At 38.1% G+C, this 18266-nt stretch overlaps 1 protein-coding gene across 1 annotated transcript; it reads left to right on the top strand.

Annotated features, from left to right (window-relative positions):
• The first annotated feature begins 9545 nt into the window (after positions 1–9545).
• agpat4 (1-acylglycerol-3-phosphate O-acyltransferase 4 (lysophosphatidic acid acyltransferase, delta)) lies at positions 9546–16252 on the top strand. Its single transcript, XM_068724224.1, has 9 exons — positions 9546–9989; positions 10752–10933; positions 11186–11355; positions 11967–12128; positions 12231–12384; positions 12514–12616; positions 13701–13776; positions 14065–14263; positions 15037–16252. Exons 2-9 carry the CDS (start codon positions 10756–10758, stop codon positions 15126–15128), a joined length of 1134 nt encoding a protein of 377 aa, XP_068580325.1. The 5' UTR covers positions 9546–9989; positions 10752–10755; the 3' UTR covers positions 15129–16252.
• Positions 16253–18266: the final 2014 nt, after the last annotated feature.

Below are 18266 nucleotides of genomic sequence, written 5' to 3'. Positions count from 1 at the left end.
AAGGTGAGTGGTTTGGAATGACACAATTAACAAGTCAAAGATCAGATAGTTTGGTGTTGATATGTATTTATTTTGGAGGTATGGGATGTGGAGCTCGGCACCAGATTGTCAGTTTTAACAGCACAGAGAGACACACAGAAAGCTGAGGGTAGATAGGGAAGCCTCTTATTCAAATACAAGTGTAAAAGGAGAAAAGCTCTGGGAGTGATGTTCTCCTTCAGTCACAGAGGTGGGAAATACCAGCTTCAATGCTGGACTCCTTTAAATATACACAATAGCCTACTCACTGACGCTAACCTGCTGCTGTAGCATATTTATCTAGATATAAAAATATATGAAATATAAAAATGTGTTTCAAGTCAATGGAGATTATATGACTGCATACTTGACATTTCTTATATATTTTTAAAAAGGGCTTTAAAGGGCCACTTTAGTATTGCACTTCCAAGTTGGCAGATTTACATTTGCCAGATCTTTTTAAGAAATTGTAAAAAGTGAAGTATTTAGACAGGTCCCCATTGAGCCACAAAAGACTTTACACAACTGCTTTCACAATCGGTGGAGTGACCATTTCAAATCAGAAAATCAAACCATAACATATACTTAAACTCCAGCCACCCAGTCTGGTGCATCAATGGAAACACGTTTTTCATCAAAGAGCAATAGTAGCTATGACTCCCTGGAAGCAGGGTTTTTCTGCTTCCTGGAATCCAAGTAAAATCAGCAATCAGTGTTCCCACTGGCTCCTTTAATGAGTGGACGTATGTTGCTGCTCACTTGCGCAAAGTGACTAAGGGCAAGTGAGCTAGCAAAAAAGTGGGTCTGTCATTTAAAATAAAGTAAGTCATTTATTTCAGGGTATGAGTTCCTGCTAGTCATTGGAAAAACATCCATGGTCCTTCTCTCTGCCAACCTTAGGGGCGCAAACTCGTTGCTCCCAGAAAACAGAGGTGCCAGAAGTGTTGGGCTGCAAGCTGAAGTCCTGCAGCACAGGGGCTCCAAGCTGTCTGCATGAACCCAGCTCTTTGATATCATGCATTTGAGATGCTTCACTTCAGATGCTTTAAATGACTGACATTAGAGAGTGGTACAAGAATCAAGAACTAAGGAAAGGAGAAAGTTTCCCCATGCAGAAGTAATTATATGTATGGATATTTACTCAAATCAAGACTGAAAAGGGGCACTCATCCTTGGGAAAACCAAATAGAACTGCAGTTTTCACAGAGAGTGCACAAGTATGATCCTAAAAAATGTCCATGGTGTCAGAGCAAGGCTTGTTTCCACTTAGGTCTTGATGGCACCGGTGTGAAACTGGGAACAGATGCATTTGGTCTCATTAAATCAGGTTGTGAAGTCTTGGCCTGGCAGTAACCTTGCACAAAACAAAGCCAGATTTTGCAGATAGCTGCAGGCTCTCTAAAGTCTGATTTATTGAACTTACAAAAATAAACTCAGATCAAATAAGTCCTCATATCTTTAAGAAAGCAGAAGCAATCAAGATATCCCCTACTTGCCTTTGCTTTGAGATAAATCACCTGTTTTTTGTTTTTCATATTATCCAAGAATTCAAATGTCCATTAAAATTATGACTTCCAACTATTTCAACTTCTTAAAATAACTTGAAATGTGCTTGAATCCCCAGAAAATCTGAATGGTGAGTCCATCTGATGTCTCCTTGAGCAGGACCCCCCCCCCCCCCTTATAAAGAAGTTGACCGTGGGAGTCACATAAAGGTCAAACTAAACCATTCTGAAATGAGAAATAATCTGCTGCAAATTCAAATATCACTCAGTTTATTCAATGTACAGCTGCAACACTATTATCTATATGAGAGTGTGTAAGAGTCATAATTTCCAGCTGGAAACCAGGCGTGTGCTCTGCCATGCTCACTGATGGGTGCTCAGTGCGTGCTGTACACAGGAGGCATGTGGAGGAGTGTCAAAGCTTTTGGCACACATAAACACCTTAACACAGTCCAGACATCACGTTACGCTCCCCCTGCACCTGAAATAACAACCAAGCCAAATTTGCATGTTGTTGTGTTATAACAAGACTGCGCCTCTGTTAGCTGACAAAAACTGCAAACTAACAAAAGTGAGAAAATTCAATTAACAGTGAATTTAACCGGCTACACTATAGTTTGCTATGTGGTATTCATAATCCGTATATAAACACTTGACAAATGGTTTGTAATAATATAGTTGTAGGCGCATATAAAAACATGTTTAAGTCAACAAATTTAAAATCGTATTTAGTAAGCATTGTAACTTGTGAAAGGCCCTTATATCTGCTTACAACATTAGGTAAGACTCCTAGTTAGTGTATTATGTACTCTATGTTAGTGGCTCTATGTTAGGCAGCAGAGGAAGTGCAGGCAGGCCTGACAGAACGACATGGCAGTGGACGAAGGCAGCGTCTGCTCTTTATGAGCATGACTACAATGCTACAAGCTCCCCTCCCTTTTTTCACCAGTGGAAACAAGTGATCACACCATATCCTGTTACATCTCTGATGGGTTTTTCAGCCATGTTGCGCTGTGCTGTAATGGAACATCCACTCGTGAAAACACACATGGCAAGCTGTTTGAAGATATCAGCCATTCTCTCCTGTTTTTCATCTTTCTTTGTCATTTTTTTTTGCATCACAGAGCTGCTGGAAAATCTGTCAGAACAACTTAGTGCCAAAGTAGTTTATTTTAATAATATTTGAAGATATGCCAATTATGTTTCTTACACATTTCATGATTGTCTTTACATAACTGCTAAATCTTTAAACTTGACAGGTTTGTAATATTATTGTGAATGAAAGTTTTTTTTATTCATAACGACTGAATTTCAACGATACCCAATTATACCCAAATAAACAACATTCCTATAAAAATCAATAAATAAAAACGTAATAAGTTTAGCCTTTTAGTGATAAGAACACAGACTGAACAAACTGACATTAACATTATTCATCAATGTCCTCAATACACCATTATTTTAATGCCCAACACTTCAGGGTATTGTATGTTGATTGGTTCAAATTGATTTATCTTAAAAGTGGGAACATTTAAAATTGAAGCAGCTTTCAACATAAATATTGTGGTGAATTCTTTGACTGCATTTGCTGCTGTACCAGCATGCACCGCCTCGTAAACTAATGATACAGCTGGATGTATATAGTCTGGCTGTGAAGCCAAGTCAAGTTTTTTCAATGTTAACACTCTTTTGACTCTTTTGTGAGAGGGTTGATGACCGCACACAGCTGTTGGCATTGTCTAAAACAATGTCAGTGTGTGTGGTGAAAATCTTTGGAGGCAATCCCCTCACCACCAAACAGGTAAAGTCTTCACAAGCTGTTTGGAAAAAACATGATGGTCTTTTTATGCTTGTTGGAGCAGTAAAAATGGCCCTGATGACCTCAGTCATTTGTCATGATGCTGACACAGAACTACAGGGGCATACTCACTCATCTGGTGCTCCAGCATACTTTAACAGTGCTTGTGAGGAAGTAGTTACCGAGTTCTATTTTTGGGTGAACCTTCATCTCTTTGCTAGTCAATGTTTTATTTACTTTTTACTTTTTATTATTACGCCACTTTGACCTGTGTAGTTTTGATGTAAGTTTTTGCTTTGTTGGACTTTTTAAAAATCTGTTTAATTCCACTTTTGTAATGTCTGATGTAACTGCAATTATTGGCAATCAATGTGTGAGATCCTTCATCTTTTTAGGGCTGCACAATTTCTCATTTTAGTTTACACCGTCTCTGAACAATGGACAAACACAGATATAAAGTCTAACTAATCAGATAGGAACTGTTGACAAACAGGTTCAACAGATCAACGTTCCCAGCCCCCAAGTGGCCACAAAACATATTGCAGTTACTGCAGGTTTAACTAAAATAGCCACAACGTCAACAAATGTAATCTAAATATGCATTTTACTTCAAAATATCTCTTGATTAAAGGTACAGATGCATTATTACCTAAATGTGTTTTGGCCACTGGGGGCAGCGCAACAAACTGTCAACACAATATTGTCATACCTTAAAGAGTAACCCGGCTGAAAAGCTGTGTTTTGATGCCCTCTCTGGTTGAATGTGTTAAACCTGTTTGATCAGAGCCAGCGCCACTGATGAAAGTGTTTTGGTGTGGTCACATGGTGCTTTGTTGCACCTGTAGCAATGATGTCACAGGGTCCTGGAGTACATCTGTGCATCAATGCAGCAATTCAGAAGTTAAAGATGTTCAGGGGGTGTTAAGTTACTATTTATTAAGTTATTAAAGGTAACAGGTTAGCAAACAGTTTCCACATTTAGCAAAAATCTATGTTTCTGGCCACCTGATGATATGTTTTATACAATATTCACTCTCCTTTAAACTCTGTTTTGGTCTTTGATAACCCTTGAGAAAAATAACCTGTTCTTTAACTTCTAAATGCTCAACCATGTTCACCAGCTAGTCGCCAACTTTGTCCGTCTGTAAAAGACTAACAGACTGACTATAAAACTAAGACCATGAAATAAAAAAATAAAACTAATTAATGTTACTATGGATTATTTTTCATTCTTTTGTGTTATTTTAATCTGCAGAGTTACTCTTTGCTGTACCTCAAATACATCTAGTAGTAAAAGTACAATATTTTCCTCTGAAATGTAATGAAGTATAATTAAAAAAATGCCTGAATCTAACTGGAGCACTACATTTCTAAGCAATGTCAATTTTTAGACTGGAAAATACAGATACATGTCTTAAACCATTCAAGAATCACATGGCTTCAGGTAACATCAACCTTATAGTTTCTGCCTGGATTGACTTGAGTGTATATTTTCTTTTACAATATTGTCTCTTTGCACAATATTGATCTTTTTAACATGATGACACCTCTCCTGCTCCTCCATTACTTTTTGCACTGCTGCAACTGTCACATTCTAGACAATAACTGTGAAAACATTAGAAATATCAAGCTATTCCCATTTGAATACACTAACAGCACAAACTATAGCTCTCACAAATGTGCTGTAAACCAACATCCACCGTTCTGCACATGTGACCTCATGTTGAATCACTTTCTCATCCCCGAGCATTCAAATCCCAATTCTGACATCTGTCAAAGGAGGCAGGAGTAAAAGTTGAAAGAGAGGACATGTGATTGCATAACCATGCAGTATTTTAATCTTCTTCACCTCGGTGATGGCATTTCATCAAGTGACTTCACTCAGGCCAGTACTTTTTGGCACTTCAGTTCGGCCTCATGCGCGGCCCCAAGAGCACAGCAGAGCAGGTGTCTCCAGAAAACCTCCCAGGGCTTCACTGACAGTCGGATGTGTCGGTGGGGCCCACAGATACTTTGCCTGATGGACGAGGCTGCAGAGTCCTCGGAGAAACAGACACTGCATACATCAGGATCTCATTACTGGCTTACTGCACATATACACTGTGTCATATCAAGTTTAGGCCCCGAGCTATGTTGTCACTTTTTCTGATTTGCACTTTTTTCCTATACGTCAAAAGAGCCTAATGCATGCATTCAGAACATCTGAGCACATTATCTCCTTTCATGACATTTCAACATGCAGTCATCCAGAATGACTTAATCAGATTTAGCGCCTATTTACTAAAGCCTGCACACAAGCTGAATGAATGCAACATTTTCCAGGTCAGAGTTCTTTCTGATTTATTCACTCCATTTGCACAAATTGTTGTCAGTCACAGTTTCCCAGTGAGAATACCAACAAATGTTGCCTAAATTGTCTGGTCAAATCATTTACCTCAGACTTAATTGTGCAGCTGCATTTTGTGTTCCAAACATGGCTATACTCTCCTCATCACTCTTTCAAAGCCGTTTTTGCTATCACTTCCATATCTTGGTCAAAAAGCCCAATGTTGAGAAACGTCTCCTGAGCTATTAGCTTAAAGAGTCGTGTAAGGTGGTGGAATGAGTGTTAATTTGTTTTGGGTAAAAGGAGTGAAAGCCGGTCAGGCGGTCACAGTCTATTGATGCTGAAAGGCGCATAAATCACAGTTATGCAGTGATTTCACTTAATCCATGGTGCATTCTTTAAACAGCATGCTCATCCAAATGGCTGCTGTGTTGCTGAGCCAAAAGTATACTTCTTCCTGGCTGAAAGCTGTTGGGTTTGGCCCGCTACATCAACCTGATTCAGTCTTGACTGAAAAACGTCAGCTGCATCCACTGATTTCTGAAAGAGTAACTGATTAAATTCAAAATAAAGGAAAAAGCATCAGCTATTGAGAATTAGTTTCGCACCCCAAGGGTGAGAGATTTTCCAGATTAAGGCAAATGTTTTGGTGCTGAGTTGACCAGCTTTCCCACATGTCAAAGAAGCATGAAGTCCAGCTTCATTACAGCTGGTCTTTAGTTTGATCTAGCAAGGAATCTTTTCAACATTATTTTTACAGCCTCTGTACTTGATTTAACAGTGGACAATAAATAAGAGTAGGGGGATGTCATGCAACAAATCTGTCAAGAGCCGCACTCAAGCTCACAACATTACTCTGATATGGTGGCCAATTGCCTGCTGTACAAAAGAAGAGCCCCAGAAGGGCAACTTAAACAGTAACACATAACTCATTTGATGAAAGCTGACATTTCTTGGAAAAGGGTTACTTCTTGTGGTAAGGTCCCCCCCCAAAAAAACACATATCTCTAAATCCAGTAACCTCATATCAACTGCACTTTTCCACCAAAGAGTCAGTGAAATGTGAATGAGACACTCTCCTTCCTGGCTACCCACATTGAAGGGGGGGGGGGGGGGGGGTGTATGTATGTATTTCAAGATGTATGTTTTAACTGTGATTTACATTTTCCATTAAACAGTCATTCTCGTGTACTTGCCTCTTGCACAGTCGGGCTTTGGATTTGTCCTGCAGTGTTTCAGCTTCTTAGAGCTACATCTTTAAGACAGACAGTTATTGCAGTTTATTACTCTTTTTTATGTTTATGCTGTTCATGCTTATGTTTCCTTAAAAACAAGGATTTGAGACACACAATGTAAGTCTTCCTACACTCAGAAATTGCTTCTTTTTACTTCACTTAGTGTTTGACCTTCACTGTGCAGAATGAGAGCTTGACATTCAGGTTGTTTTGACATCCATCTGCTGGAGGAGGAAAGTTTCTCCATTCTCCACTTGAATCTGAGATGAAAACCATGCACAGGCATTATTTTGTGGCATCACAAATTGGAAACAAATCATGGCCCAATGCAACTTTAAGTAATTGATTAATTTTTTTAATGAGGGAAAATGTATAGATATGCGTCTCATTATTTATAACCTGTTTGTTGACTTTTTTTGTTGAAAACCCAAATAAAAAAATTAATATTCAAAGCAGATTATTTCAATCAAACATGTATTGTCTTCTGTTGTTATATCAAATTTGAGAGTCTCATGCCACATAACAACAATAAAGCAGTGCATATAATGCATTGATACTTTTGAATGCATTATTAACCATATTTTGTATTCTCTGTCCTACTTCGTGTAATGATGGCATTTTATTGACCTTTTTAAAAGACTAAAACATTAGGATGTAACAAAGAACGTCACCTGGCTTTAATAAACTAAACGCTCATTGTTTTGTTTGTGAAGTATCACAACAATTATACTCACAGTAGACTTCATTGCACATAATGACCAAGAAAGAAATCCTTAAATTGTCTCCACATTCTATCAAATCAGGTAACAAAGACAACCAGCAAACGCTTGGTGTGCTATCAGCATTGAACTTGACCAAATCAAATTATCACTTTTGGCCAATTAAACCAGTTTGACAAATGCTTGCATGAAAGTGAGTTGGACATACATCAATGTTGACTTTGGCTACTTTGTAAAGGTGCTGTGGGATTTGCAAATAGTTAACACATGTATTCAAACTACAGTATGTGTGATTCTTTCTCAGTTCTGCTCAGAGTGCTTCACCACTTCTGAAGCTCCAAAGTGACTTGCACATTACTGAACACTATTCTCTTGAGCCCCTTTACACATAAACGTCTTCCTGCGCTTTACTGTATGTTTGGACCTCTGCAGACAGGTATGTCCTCTCTTCAAGGTTATTTGGTCGTTAAAGGACATGAGGGTTGAAGAATTATGGGACCTGTAAAACAAGAGCCAACCCCCAATAGTGGAACAGTCACAGGACCCCATTAACCTCCGTTCAGCGTTCTCTGGGTTACAAAGCAAAATAATCAAATACCGTTTGATTTGAGATGGAGGCTCCATATAGATAACATATCAAAACCTGATTTTTGCAGACAAAACATAAAATACATGTGCGCACAGTAAAAAGTCACACAGATGTGTTATTTACAGTATGTGCAACAGGGAAATGTATTCTGTTTATCTCATCTAAGGGTGCAGTGTATCTTTCCCTCCAGAGTTAGCAAGAGGAAATAGTTTGAGATATTCTTTTTGGTCAAATTGAAGTGAGCGATAAAAGTGAATGTCTTGAGTTGAAAGGTGATGAGTGTAGCTGTTCTCCCCTATCTTACTTTTTAGCTGAGGAATGAATCTTCTGTGGGAGGAGAACAATAAAAGTAAGTGTTTCCATGAGCCAACTCATACAGATAAATTAGTTCTGTGAAAAACCGGATTGATGCCCAAGTGCTTGACTCACTTGATTGTGGCGTTTGTCATGCTTCTTGGTGACCATTTTGGGATGTGGAAAATATTTCCACATATATTATTTTTTACATATATTTACATATATTTATATATTTACAATTCATATATTTTTAAGTTGTGTACATATACCTCCATAGAAGTACCAACCTCTACCTACTTTTTCTTCCTAATATTTAATTTCAGTTACACTTCTGCTAAAATGTTCTCAACAATGCTGACTAGATACTGACGGAATTAAATTTGGGGTAAACTAAATCACTTTTTCTTATGCACCTACGATACATTACCAGCAGGGTGTGCTGTTCACCAGTTTTCTGTAAAGTCCCTGACGACATGTTAAGCAGCACAAAGCTGCCCTGGAAAAGTATCCTGAATATACAACAAACTGCCCAGGAGTGATGCTAGTCTACCATACAACGGTGGTTAGAGTGCTGGTATGTTGTCAGGATATTTTTGTCATAGAAACAGAATAGACTACTCGAAATCAGTCAAAATGAAACAAGGAAGTGACCCAGACAAACAGATTGTCTACTTTTATTGGGTTCATGATACTATGTTACATTTTTTAAGAATGTGCTTCATGAATGTGCTTCGGAGTCACATTCCTCGTATGTGTACAATAGGCGTCTACACAAACTTGGCCAATAAAGCTGATTCTGATTCTGAGAAGGCCACTGCGCATGAACACCACTTCCATTTGACAGCCTCCTCCTCGTGCGTTTCCTGTTACCAAATAAAGGCAACGCAGAGAGGGGGAAAAACCAACAGAGGGCTCACTCAGTCCCGGTTGGTGTCACCCAGAAACGACAGTGTAAATGCTAATGTTGTAAGATTTAGGGGTACTGATAAAAAGTAGTTAATGTTTTAAAGGTTTACTTTGGTCTAATGACCCACAAGCTGAATGTATTGCTACTATCATCGGATTAAGTGAATGCGTTAGTGGCTAATTGGTGACAAAGACGCTAACCGTGGTGCAGATGTGACATGCTTTTGCCTATGGGGCAGTTCACATGTTGCGGCTTTTTTTGTGCACACAAATGCATTATTTTTTTTAAAAAGCGACGTGCAAAATAGAATAATATGCCCTGAAGAACTGAAGGTTTCTCCATTGCATTTTGATTTACAGTACAGATGATCCCATCTGCGGGTGCAGGCGTGGTTTTCAGATGGGTGTGGTTCCTTGTGCGGGGAAGTTTTCTGTCAACTGTAGGTCGGGTGGCGAGTCCACATGTTGAATGAATCTTCACTGAAATCTGAAAAGTTTAACTCAGTGGCAAGGACATACATTGAAGACTGGATATTTCTTATTTGCCATTTTTAAAAGGTTGAAGGTCTCTGAGGCGGGACAGCTGTCTGATCAAGGTAAATGTCTAGTATTTCATAAGAAGTTAAGGTGTGTGTGTGTGTGTGTGTGTGTGTGTGTGTGTGTGTGTGTGTGTGTGTGTGTGTGTGTGTGTGTGTGTGTGTGCTCGCCTTTAGGTGAGTAAAAACTTGACCTTTATCAAATGCAGTTCTGGTTTATTTCCATCTCATCTCACAACCTTCATGTAAATGCTGCTGGAAGATTTTAAATGTTATTGCATGACTGTTGCCACTAACTTTGCAGACTGGACTGTGTTCTACCATTAGAAAAAGTTTGATGGTAAATAATAAGAGAGTACTACTCCATAATAGGAACCTACTTATAAGCTGCTAAATTACAGCACGATTGGCCTGACCTTTCAGAACACATTGATCCAACAACACAGAGCATGTATAGAAATTGATATTGCCATGACTTTTAGGAAGTGCTGTAAAAAAACAACAGCTATGGGTTGGGCTAAGAATAGTTGATGATACAGTGTTCCATATCCCTGAAAAGGTCACAGATTTTTTTGCCTTTGGATAGGCCGCTTATGCACAGTCCAGCTCAAAGGCTCCATTCAGCCGTTGAAACGAGAAAGTCCAGTCAAAGGGAACCTTTATGTCAGAGTGGGCTGGGTGCTGAGAGAACAGTTGCTGTCACAGCCTGGGGCAGATCTAGCTGATACCTCTGTCTAACAGAGCTGGATGATGAAATGGGTCTGATGTGTCACATGAGGAAGTGGTGGTATTTTAATTCTTGATGTCGGGTCATTTTTACAGAATAATGGGCCTCCTGAAGCTGCTGAAATCCCAGTTCTTGTGCCACCTGATCATCTGCTATGTGTTCCTGGTCAGCGGTCTCATTGTCAACCTGTTGCAGATCTGCACTTCACCTCTGTGGCTGGTCAGTAAGCAGCTGGCACGCAGGGTCAACATCAGACTGGGTTACTGCATCAGCAGCCGTAAGTACCGTTCTTACTCTCTTCCACACAGATGATGCTGACGTCTGCTGTCGGTTTGTGCTGTTTTGTTTTGCTGCTGGAAGGAAGAAATCTGTCTTTTAAGTGATAACTCTGTTGCATTCATGCAGTGGAATTATTAATCACCCTGTAAGACCACCTCACAAATGTAATGTGTCTTTATTCACATAAGATAACATTTTATATTCACATAATATAGACTTTACCACATCATTGTGTCCTAATGATCCTCAGAGATGGTAGCTGCCCTGGATTGGTGGTCTGGGACAGAATGCACACTCTACACAGACCCGAAGAGTTATCCACTGTATGGAAAGGAGAATGCAATTGTGATTCTCAATCACAGTTATGATATTGACTTCCTGTGTGGCTGGACCTTCTGTGACAGATTCGGAGTTCTTGGGGTAAGAGAAAGTATCCCCAAAATCAGTTTGTTTGTTGTTGTTTTTTTTCAGTGCTACTCTTCAATTCCTTCGGGGAGAAGTTTTAATTTTCTGAAGTGGGGTTGTATGATGTACTTATCCATAGTCATTATTGTATTACCTATGGTGGTCGGAAAGGCCCACCTATAACAATCAATAACAGCTTCAGTGTATGCTATATTTAGAATATTTCCAATGCTTTACATCGCTGCCAGACAGCCCTTTCCGACGTGTGTTCTGCTAGGTGAGAATACTCTCTTGTGGCTTTGAGAAGAGGACACAAAACAGCTTCAGTTCCCCGTCAGAAAGGGCTGTCTGATGGCAAGGTAAAGTGGTGAAAATATTCTATATATGGCATATACACTTCAACTGATATAGATTTTTTTAGATGGTTAAAATATGTTTTGCTGCTGCCCCTGTCCACAGCAGTACATTGCTTAGCTTCTATGCTGGTAATCATGCCTGCTTCTTCAGATCCCATCTGTAGGTAACACCAGTAGGCACTGACTATGGATAAGTAAGTCATACAACCCCACTTCAAAAAACATCCAAACTATCCCTTTAACAGGCTTTATCTTTTCATATTTTTCCAGAGCTCAAAAGTGTTAGCCAAAAAAGAGTTGAGTTATGTACCTGTCATTGGCTGGATGTGGTACTTCCTGGAGATAGTTTTCTGCAAGAGGAAGTGGGAGGAGGACCGAAGGACGGTGGCTCACAGCCTTCAGAACTTGTGGGATTATCCAGAAAACTACTGGGTACGTTTCGGTCTGTGGAAATTATTATGTTGATATTACAGATATCTACAGAGATATTTTGAGTAATGGCATTAATAACAACCTAACTTTCCTCGGGGGTAGTTCTTGCTTTTCTGTGAAGGAACACGCTTCACACCAAAGAAACACAAGATCAGCATGCAAGTGGCTGAGAGCAAAGGTTTACCCAAACTGAAGTATCATCTCCTGCCCAGGACCAAAGGATTCGGGATAACTGTCCAAAACCTCAGAGGAACCGGTGAGTGTTCATCATTAATGAAGTGTTTGAATATGGCCACCAGTAAATCTCTGATACTATGTGTTGATGTTTTGGATTTCTTAATTAAATTAATTGTACAGTTAACTGTTGCTGTTTTGTCTCCTGTAGCTGCAGCTGTTTATGATTCCACACTGAACTTCAGAAACAATGAAACGCCAACCTTGCTTGGAATTCTTAATGGGAAGAAATATCACGCAGATTTATATGTGAGGTATAGAGAAAGGCTTTGCTACATTTCAATTCCTGTTTACTGGTGTAATCATTGCCATGGACGGATTATCATGACCATTGAACCCAGGACACAAATTTATTATGGGCCCACTGCTCAAGCAAATATTACACTGGCACTGCGTGTGACCTCACACAGAGTTTGATCACATAATACATTACGTAACATAGCTTCAATCTTTCTCACGTACACATGAGCAATGCGGCGCTCAGTCAGTTAACTCAGTCCTCAGTACAAAAGTCCAAATTTATTGAGAAAAAGATGTAATCTTTTTAAAAATTCACAACATATATTTTATCTTACGAGATATTCTGCTTCAGACCATATTTGTTGGTGTTTAGATTTTCAAAAACAACAGTTTCAGAAGTATGCAACAGGGCAGTCTAGCAGGAATAACCGCTTCATAAATTACCTTTATATAACCACAGTAACAAAAAATCAGATTTTTTCAATGTTTTAAGGTGATGACATCATAAAATAGTACTTAGAAATTATATTTCTTATCTTGACTTGACTTAAATTACTTCCATTTTCGGCCTGTTTTGTTCTCTACGTGCCATGTGCAGCACAGTATTCATCTTTAGGGGGGAAAGAATACATAAATGAACATCATATTAAGTACAGAGCTCTATACAGTCTATGGTAAAGAGACATATACGACCACAAAAAACCGCAGTGAAAAATAAATTCCTACCTAGGCATTGTCTTTCTTCTGCACTTCTTCTGCACAACTCCCGGATGAGATCTGATTCAATGAGTGACAGCACCATGAGTGACAGCATGTTGAGTGACAGCATGTTGAGGCGTTTCTGTGTCATCCTTATAGTTCATTTTTGATCCTGGACATTTGTGAAAAATACTGTTCTCCCTCGCAGATGCTGACAGGAAGCGTCAGTGACAGTAACAGCATCACCTTCCACAGTTTTTTTTTTGTTTTTTTTACAAATCTTAAGGCCAAGGGCCCACCATAGGCTAAGGGCCTTGAGCATGTGCCCACTTTTCCCATGCGGTAATCCATCTATGATCATTGTTTACCTGAGTGATCTGACTTCCCTCTTCTTTGCAGGAGAATCCCTCTAGAGTTGATCCCAGAAGATGAGGTAGAGTGCGCCTCTTGGCTCCACAAACTCTACCAGGAAAAGGTAAGAGTATGTTGAAGGTGGAAGTTCAGCTTTAGATTTTCAGCCCCTGAAACATTATACACAAAAGTTACATTTTGGCTCCTACCACTTTCTAGAGACATTGAAAGCAACATTTAATTAAATCCATTAAATTCAAGATATTTATATAGCGTCATCTTGGCAACTATCACTACTAATAGTAGTAATAATGGCAGCAATAATAAAATTGGCTTTCAAAGAACAAACTTAACCATGTTCTTCTGTTAAGGACTCTGGTACTGAGTTGTGTTTGCATTAATGTGTCAACAGGACAGCTTTCAGGAGCACTACACCCAAACAGGGCGTTTCCCTGGCCCCACAGTGAGCACTCCACGTCGACCCTGGCCCTTGATCAACTGGCTGTTCTGGGCCTGCTTGCTCCTCTACCCACTAGGCCTGCTACTCGCTGAACCGATCAGCTCTGGATCGATGATGACCATCTTAGCCTCCGTGGCTCTCTGCTCTTCAGGTTGGTTATATGCATTCATGTTCAAGGTGAAGTCATCCTGAAGTGGGCATTACGGTGCTTTCCTTCAATTTAACCAGCTCCTTTTGGTCTATAAGTTCCCTAAAGCAGCAGATTTGACAACTCTTAATGTAAGTCCCCTTTTTTGGAAAACATGATTCATCAGGAGCATGTCCCTAACAGCATTCAGGCATGTGCTCACTCAGCAACGTTAAGCATTCATCCATCTGAATAAGTCTGAGATGTTAAATGGAGATATGATTTCACAATAAATAAGTGCTCACGTTTGTGGGTGGAATGACTAATTTAGATTTCTGGAAAGAGACCAGCCCAATCTTATACATTCATTTAAAAAAAGTGTCTGTTAAAGGAAAAGTGTGTGAGATTTCATCTCGTGGTGAGGTTGCAGGTAATGTAAAAACGTGAATCGCTAGTGTTTGTCCGTTCTGGGCTGCTGTAGAAACATGGCAGTGCAACACGGCGGACTCCGTAGAAGAGGACCCGCTCCCTATGTAGACAATTTAGCTTTTTCTAAGCTAAATTAAAACATAACAATTAGTTTCAGGTCATTATACACTTATAAAAGCATAGTTTTGCTTATTATATTCCATTCCTGCCAATGAATCCCACTAAATGTTACACACTGTTCCTTTAAATTGGAACACAATTTTGGATCTAATCTAGACATTGGTTATTAACCCGTAGCTTCAACAACTTCTTTTTGACTCGCTCAGATAATATTCTAAATGTGCCCTTTCTAAATCTTTCCTTCACAGCTTCACTGGCAGTTCGCTGGATGATTGGCAAGACTGAGATTAACAGAGGCTCAAACTATGGGAACAAGGAGGTTCCTCTGAACAACAACTAAAGACCTAAAGACTCCTGTCCTACTAAGAGCTGCTACTTTGCACAGTGACTTATTTGCAAGCTGCAGGCAGCCAAAGGTTTGACAGGCCTGACAGGACTGGTCCGACAAGTGCAAACCTGCTCTTCAAAGCTCAATGCAGACAGCGTAGCTATGTCTTACGCTATGGTTTTATTACATTATCCTCAATTTAGAGTGTAAATATTTGAATACAGTCAAGACAAATATTTTCCCTGGTCACTCAAACTGGAATTTATATTCAACCAAGTTTACAATGGACTACCTCTGTGATTGTAGTGTAAAGCATAAATGGTATTTTTACGTTGGAAGATAATACACATTTCACAAAACAAAAACAAACAATGCTTTATCAAAAGAAAAATCATTGTCTACCCTCACATCTATGAAGACAGCATAAGATACTTGACGTTTGTGTATCCAGAAATGTGTGAAACAGAACACCCTAACCCTACCATGAAAATTCATCAAAAAATGTATATTGTTAAAATTTGCATCATACAGGAAGGTTTTTTTTTTTTTTTTAAATTTGCATCATTTTGCTGTCTCATGGGCTACTCTGTTAATGGACTTCCATCGTAAAAAGCGGTAAAATAGACTCGTCTCTTGGCCTTTATTATGTGGGCCATCTATGACTATTTGTGTGATTAAAGACATATGTTTTTGTTTTTTCTCAAAACATTGGTGCAATCATCAAATCAATTTTAACTGGGCAGCGCAACATTTAGTAAAATTTAAATAAATGTGCAATAATCCATTTTACAAAACGTAATCTGCTGTTGAGTGAACACTATTGCATGTACTCTTACATTAAATGTCAATGACAAAATAAAAATGAAAATAGAATCTATCGGTCCTCAGTGACCAACAAATTGCCAGGCGGCACAATTTGGAGGAACAAATGTCATTATTTAAGGAAAAGATATCTTGTGCAAAATTTTAAGAAATGGTGATCTGGAGGTACTATGTTTTGAAACATTAAATAACACTTTCAAAGAGAAATAGTTAACTAATTTGATTTAGTGAATTGTGTGCAAAGCGGAAAATATGTTCAGAATTCTGAGTTGAGGATAAGGATGTTTATTGTCATTATAAAAAGATACAACATGGTTGACGTATTGTTCTCTGTGCGTCGCTGTCAATAATTGTGCTTTATTGAGTGAAGAAGAGAAAGCTTACATAAGAATTTGCATCATATTCACATACTTGTTATAGAATACTATACTATGATATTTTGATGACATTTTCATGGCATAACATGCTAGGATATTTTATAATAACACAATTAGTTATATTTTTTACATGTTTTATAAATAACATACTATACTATAACTTTTTTAATGACATTTCTATGGCATACTACAATAAGTAGTTATGGCATATTTTATGGCATAGACTTACTAATAATATAGATTACTCAATAGATTTTTTGTGAGATTAGTTTTACATATGATTTTATATTTTTATGACATGTTATGGCATACTCTATTGTTTTTTGACATTTGTATGACTCCTAAATGGCATTGTATAACATGCCATTTTTTATGGCATAATTAATGACATTTGTACAGCATATTATACTAAGTATCTTTATATTTTTAGTGCATACAATGATATTGTTTATGACTAATTTTTGGCATACTGTACTTCAGCTTTTTATGACTCATAGGAGAAAATGCTGTGATTTTTTTTAAATATTATACTACATTTTTTATGCAATTTTTTTTTACTTACTACACTGACATATACATACATATGTATGTCAGCCCAGTTAATTCTCGTGAAAGTGATATCTCATGAATGCCTGGAGTGAATGTTTTGGCACCAAAGTCCACTTGGACAAATTCATATTATGACAATTTCATGAAAATCGTAAAGGTTATGACATTTGGACAGACATGGATGTAAACTGTAACTTGACTGACTGTTGATGATTCTAGTTTTGACACACTTCACTATATTTTTATGACATTTTATGGCAAACAATCCTATGATATTTTTGTATTCTTTATGACATTTTTATGGCATACTACACTATAATACTTTTGTATGACTCTTTCATGACATAATGTAAGCTATTAAATAATTTTATGATTCTTTTATGGCATACTCAACTTTGACTTTTTAATGATATTGTTATAGTATATAAATTATTTTTATATTTGTAATGACATTTCTATGGCATACTATACTTGAAACTGAAACAATAATCAAAGTATCAAGACAATATTTTGCTTTGGGATTTCTTCCCAGAGGTTCTTATGAGTATCCCTGTGGTTCTCCAGCTTCTCCTCCAGCTTTTGTGGAAGACAGAGACACAAAAACATAAATACATTACAGACACTCAGTCATTCAAATATAAAAAGTGATGTCATTTGACTGTTGCCGTTTCCAGCTGTGTACAGATGGTGGTGTTTTTCATGTCCACTTCTCACCTCAATATCTTCTCCTTCATCCATCTGCTGCTCTTTACTCTAAAAACCAACAAAGACAACTGAGCTTCTTAAATGGGCTGTAATGTCAAAACCTGAAGACTTTCATAGTTCCTGCGGACCGTGTAAACAGTCCACCTACAACCGTCTATATATCATAAAACAAGTTGCATTCATTTCAAGTCAAACCACAATGTTTGCACACATTCAAATCAACTTTGGTGTATGAAACAAATGGACTTCCATAGTTAATTCATATGCCATTATCCTTAGTAATACTACAATTGGCAAGTCATTTGCAATTACAACTATTAAATAGTGATTAAGGGTTTTAACAAAACAATGAGTTAAGTTTGGAGGTGCAGAGTCAGTAATATATTTTAAATCACTATTCTAAACTTATCTAAAAAACACCCTTTCTATTAATGTGTGTACAGGAGTTTACCTCTAACATGTCTGATCTGTTTCACTCGTTTGCTTATTTTTTAAATTACTTTTGGTTATTGTATTTTGCATTTCAGTAATAGTCTATTTCATTGCAGTCCTAAAAATGTTCCTAGTTCCACCTTATAAAGCACTTTGATTTGCTGTATAAACAATGCTAATTATTTTGGTCCAGATACTCTGCAGTCACCTCACCTTAATGAAAATGTTTTCACAGCCTGTAAGTTGTTCTTAAAAAGGGCTTCCA

This window comes from Cebidichthys violaceus, unplaced genomic scaffold, assembly GCF_023349555.1.
Source record: "Cebidichthys violaceus isolate CVI_PGR_0920_01 unplaced genomic scaffold, fCebVio1.0.p SCAF_10, whole genome shotgun sequence".
Lineage (NCBI taxonomy): Eukaryota > Metazoa > Chordata > Actinopteri > Perciformes > Stichaeidae > Cebidichthys > Cebidichthys violaceus.
The sequence above is the reverse complement of the archived record's forward strand: the minus strand, read 5'-3'. Positions and strand labels throughout refer to the sequence as shown.